The following is a 4,629-nucleotide window of genomic DNA, read 5'->3' on the forward strand; positions in this document are numbered from 1 at the left end:
TGAGAATGAAAAGCAGGAAGGAATATTAAGCATCACTCTTCATACTTAGGGTGTTCCATGCACATCTCGGGCTTCCACTCTAGAGCCTCAGCTACTCTGAGCGGAGAGTCTGCTGTGCATACTCTTTGCTCACAGGCATCCAGAGCCTGTTCCCAAATTCAAAGCTGTAGCCACAGATCCCAGCAAAAGGGCAGGCACGTGATAGTTGTTGCTGTCTTCTAGCAGGGTGTAGAGAAATGTAGCTATGATGAATCATTTAATTTCAGTTTCAAAAAATATGAAAATTCAGCTGAATAATCAGTCCAGTTACTACATATCCCTGCTCTTAACAAAACTATTTCAAATACCTTAAGACAATAAATCAGCTTTTCTTATTTTCAGATATATTTAACATGATTTATAAATTACTGAAACCCATTATAAAGTTCTGTTACAATGGACATTTTTCACTCTAACTTCTGTTACATTTACCCCATTTCATGTCTTGCATAATGGGGAGGGAATATATTAATGCTGTCTCTATCCTTCTAAAGCAACATAGAATCATACCAGAAAAAGGAATACTACATCCAATCTCATCCCTGCCTTTTTGTTCAAGCTCTTCAGACTGCTTCAACTTTCACATTTCAAATTCATTCCCACAGTTATCTATTTGTATTCTTTTCTTATCTAATATATTTGGGAAACAGCATTGGAAAAACCTACTTTCTAGCATTGTTCTAGCCATAAGTGTGTTATGTCTTCTTGAGCAAGTGAATCAACTTCTTAACATTTTATATCAGGACCTTCATCTGTAATTCAAGGACAATGATTTCCAGCTAACATTGGTCTCAAGTTTTATTCATTTTATCAATTAGCAATTGTTAACTGGTTGCCTGCTGAGTTCTGCATAAATGTTACATGCTGGGAAAAAAAGAGCTATGGAAAAATACATATCTTCTTTCACTAAATTTGTAGTCTAGTTAGTTATGTAGGCAGCTAATCAGACTGAGTAAAGTGAAATGAGGCCAACCTTGGGAAAGCAAAGGGAGGTATGAAGGCATATGGAAAGTCCCACCCCCGTCTTAGCCTTAGAGGTGAGTCGGGGGCAGCCTGGAGTATGTCTTGCCTATGCTGAGACCTAAAGATTTAGTAGGAGTCAATCAAGTTGAAAGACAGAGAAGGTAATGAAAGTGATCTTAAAGATAGAAACAGCATGTACAAGGCAACACAGAACACAATGAACCTGAGGACTAAAAGCCAGAATTACGCTATAATTAAAATTATGTATGTCATAAAATGTTCAAACCACTACTGCAAAGCAGTTGCACCTTAATTCTCTGTTTTATAAATGAGTAACCATAAGATTTGTGAGGTTACCAAATATGTTATCTATTTATTTGAGATTTCACTTAATAAGGTTATTCATTTGATACCTAATATGTGTCTAAGACTCAAAAACAATAGATGCAAATGAGAAGAATAAGGCATTGTTTCTGCCTTCAGGGAGCATGCAATATTGCAGATTGTATTACAATATAGTATAATAAAAGCTATAAAGGAGAAGCATAGAATATGACCACCTAACAGTGGCATTTAACTTGGAAACTTGAATGTAAGGGAAAGCTGCCTATGGGAGGTAGTATCAAAGTTAAGATCTGTAAAGCAGCCAAAAATGGAGTCAGAGAAAGGGTATTACAGAAAAAGATAAATAGAATACACAAAGACATGAAGTCAATATTTCGTATAAGAGAAAGACATTAAACTAACTCAGAATGGCCAGAGCATACAACTCAAAATGTATATCAGTAAATATAAAACTAAAACAATAAGCAGAAACCACTTCGTGAAAATAATTAAAAGCCGTTATAAGATGTTTGTACATTACATTATCTTAAAGACAATGATGAGCACTGAAAGAAATCTGCACAAGTAAATAGTATAATGAAATGTCACCATTTGAAAGATTACTCTGAGTTCACATACTTATATATCATATCCATGTGTGAGTGTGTATATAAAAAATATATATAGTAAAATATATATAAGACATTTTCCCTTGATACTTCTCTTTTCTCTTAATTATGGAGTAATTCTTTCTGTAACACAGTATATTGATAGGCCCTTCTTATAGCAAGAAAAAAACCTATCCTGGATGAAAACTTACTCAAGAAAAGCCAAAATCCACAGTTTAATCAACATTCCTCAGTCTGGCCACAGGGGAGAGCTGTTTAAAAAGTATTCTAGATAGATGCATTTAGTTCTGTGCAGTTGAACTGTTGCGATGTGTCTCTGATTGGTTGCCCCCAAAGTTGCAATATCCTGGAAACAATTGCAACAGGTCTCATTCTGAGTTCAAAGCAACTCCTATTAAGGAAGCCCATTCAGAAGCTGACTAGATATTCTGGCAGGCCGAGGATGGAGACTCTCCTGAAAGTGCTTTCAGGCACCTTGTTGTGGCAGTTGACCTGTGAGTACACGATTCAGTCTGGGAGAGGTTGTGATATGACAGCATCTTAATGACAATAGCTTTCTGTCTTGGGAACGGCCCTTTTAAGAACCAGACCTAAGAAGTGAGAAAAATGTACCGTAATTATGTGGTGATGCTTAATGTTTTAAATAAGGAAGGAAGGGAGAAAATCACTCTTCCCTTCACGAGACAGCTCTCATTCAATTGTCTTTCCGATCAGGGGTGAGAAGCCAACAACCAGTGCAGAGTCCTCAAGCTGTGATCCTCCGAGAAGGGGAAAATGCTGTCATCAACTGCAATTCCTCCAAGGCTTTATATTCTGTACACTGGTACAGGCAGAAGCATGGTGAAGCGCCAGTCTTCCTGATGATATTACTGAAAGGTGGAGAACAGAAGAGTCATGACAAAATATCTGCTACATTTAATGAAAAAAAGCAGCAAAGCTCCCTGTACCTTATGGCCTCCCAGCTCAGTTACTCAGGAACCTACTTCTGTGGCGCAGAGACACAGTGATACCCAGGCCTCCAAGACCTGTACTCAAACCTAAAGCTGAGCCACAGATGCTCCCCTAGCACAGATGCTCACCACAGGAATATGGGGAACTTACCAGAAGGTTCATCCATGATAAAAGAGAAACCTGAAGGAAATTCATTTGCTTCAACATATAACACAAAAAGCAAGCCATGGCCTTAAGACCATATCTAATTTGGCATTGTTTTCTTGATAATTATTTAATTGCTTGGTAGGTATTATAGATAACTTAGATTCAGAGAAAATTACATAGATTTCAGTTTCAAAAACCAGAGTGAATTCCTATTTGACTGAAGCTATACATATAAACTCCTTTTGGATCTCTGCATTCCTATCTGAAAGCGAAAAGTAACCTCTCTTTCTTCTCCTAGGTACCCACAGCTTGATAATAGGACAGCAAAAAAAAAAAAAAAAAAAAAAAAAAATTTGTCTGGTTCTTTCTTGGATGTGAGGATTGTACACCATAGGTATTTAGATTGTTAATCTTGTTACCTATCTGGAAAGGTCACTAGCATTATTTTTTCCAAGATTTTAAATATCTGTTTTGGGGAAATGGCATTTAGAAGTACTTCAATTTTATATTTGCCTTGCCTTCTCTTCTCATTGTGGTTTATTCTGATTGATTTCCAGCTTTGCCCAAGGGACCCTGAGTTATCTTACCTGTTTGCCCAATGGTCAAGATCCTTCCTCAATTGTTCCTTTCACAACAACCCAGCACAACACTGCGTGTAGGAAACACTCAACAAGTTTTAATTGAGTCATATATTGATAAGAATTGAGAATGGCCAGGTGTGGTGGCTCACGCCTATAATCCCAAGACTTTGGAAGGCTGAGGTGGGTGGATCACTTGAGGCCAGGAGTTCAAGACCAGCTTGGCCAACACGGCGAAAGCCTAACTCTACTAAAAATATAAAAATTAGCCAGGTGTGGTGACACACACCTGTAATCCCAGCTACTTGAGAGATTGAGGCATGAGAATCACTTGAATCTGGGAGGTGGAGGTTGCAGTGAGCCGAGATCACACCACTGCACTCCAGCCTGCATGACAGAGTGAGACCCTGTCTCAAAAAAAAAAAAGAAAGAAAGAAAAAACAAAATAAATAATCACACACAGAATTCCTTCCACAAGATCAGTCTTCCACAAACATTCTACAACTTGCTTAAATCTTTAGTCTTGTCCTATCAGTCTACCCTAGAACAAAAATTTAATTTTTCAACTTTCTATATCATTGAGTTTTCTCCATCATTTTTTTACTCAAAAAACTTTAAAATTAATTATTTAAAAACTTAATTTTAAAAAATTAATTTAAAAAGATATCCACACTGGGAAAAATTATTTTCTCTTTAACAGAAGAAACCAGATTCCCATGCCTTCTTAGAAGCTTTTTATCAAAAACACAAAACAACTTGCATATAGAATTGTTTCTCTTATAGCTAGTAGTTTGTTGTTTTGTTTTGTCTTGTTTTGTTTTTGAGATGGAGTTTTGCTCTTGTTGCCCAGGCTGGAGTGCGGTGACGCAATCTCAGCCCACCGCAACTTCCGCCTCCTGGGTTCAAGCAATTCTCCTGCCTCAGCCTCCCAAGCAGCTGGGATTACAGGCGCACACGACCACACCTGGCTAATTTTTGTATTTTTAGTAGAGATGGGG

The 4,629-nt window shown here is 37.5% G+C and overlaps 1 gene segment (V, D, J or C); it reads left to right on the forward strand.

Moving 5' to 3' along the window:
- Positions 1–2,331: 2,331 nt before the first annotated feature.
- LOC129054553 (T cell receptor alpha variable 30-like) lies at positions 2,332–3,378 on the forward strand. The segment is given in 2 exon segments: positions 2,332–2,449; positions 2,670–3,378. Coding segments are annotated over 2 exon segments (345 nt in total).
- The last annotated feature ends 1,251 nt before the right edge of the window (positions 3,379–4,629 follow it).

This window comes from Pongo abelii, chromosome 15 (assembly GCF_028885655.2).
Source record: "Pongo abelii isolate AG06213 chromosome 15, NHGRI_mPonAbe1-v2.0_pri, whole genome shotgun sequence".
NCBI lineage: Eukaryota > Metazoa > Chordata > Mammalia > Primates > Hominidae > Pongo > Pongo abelii.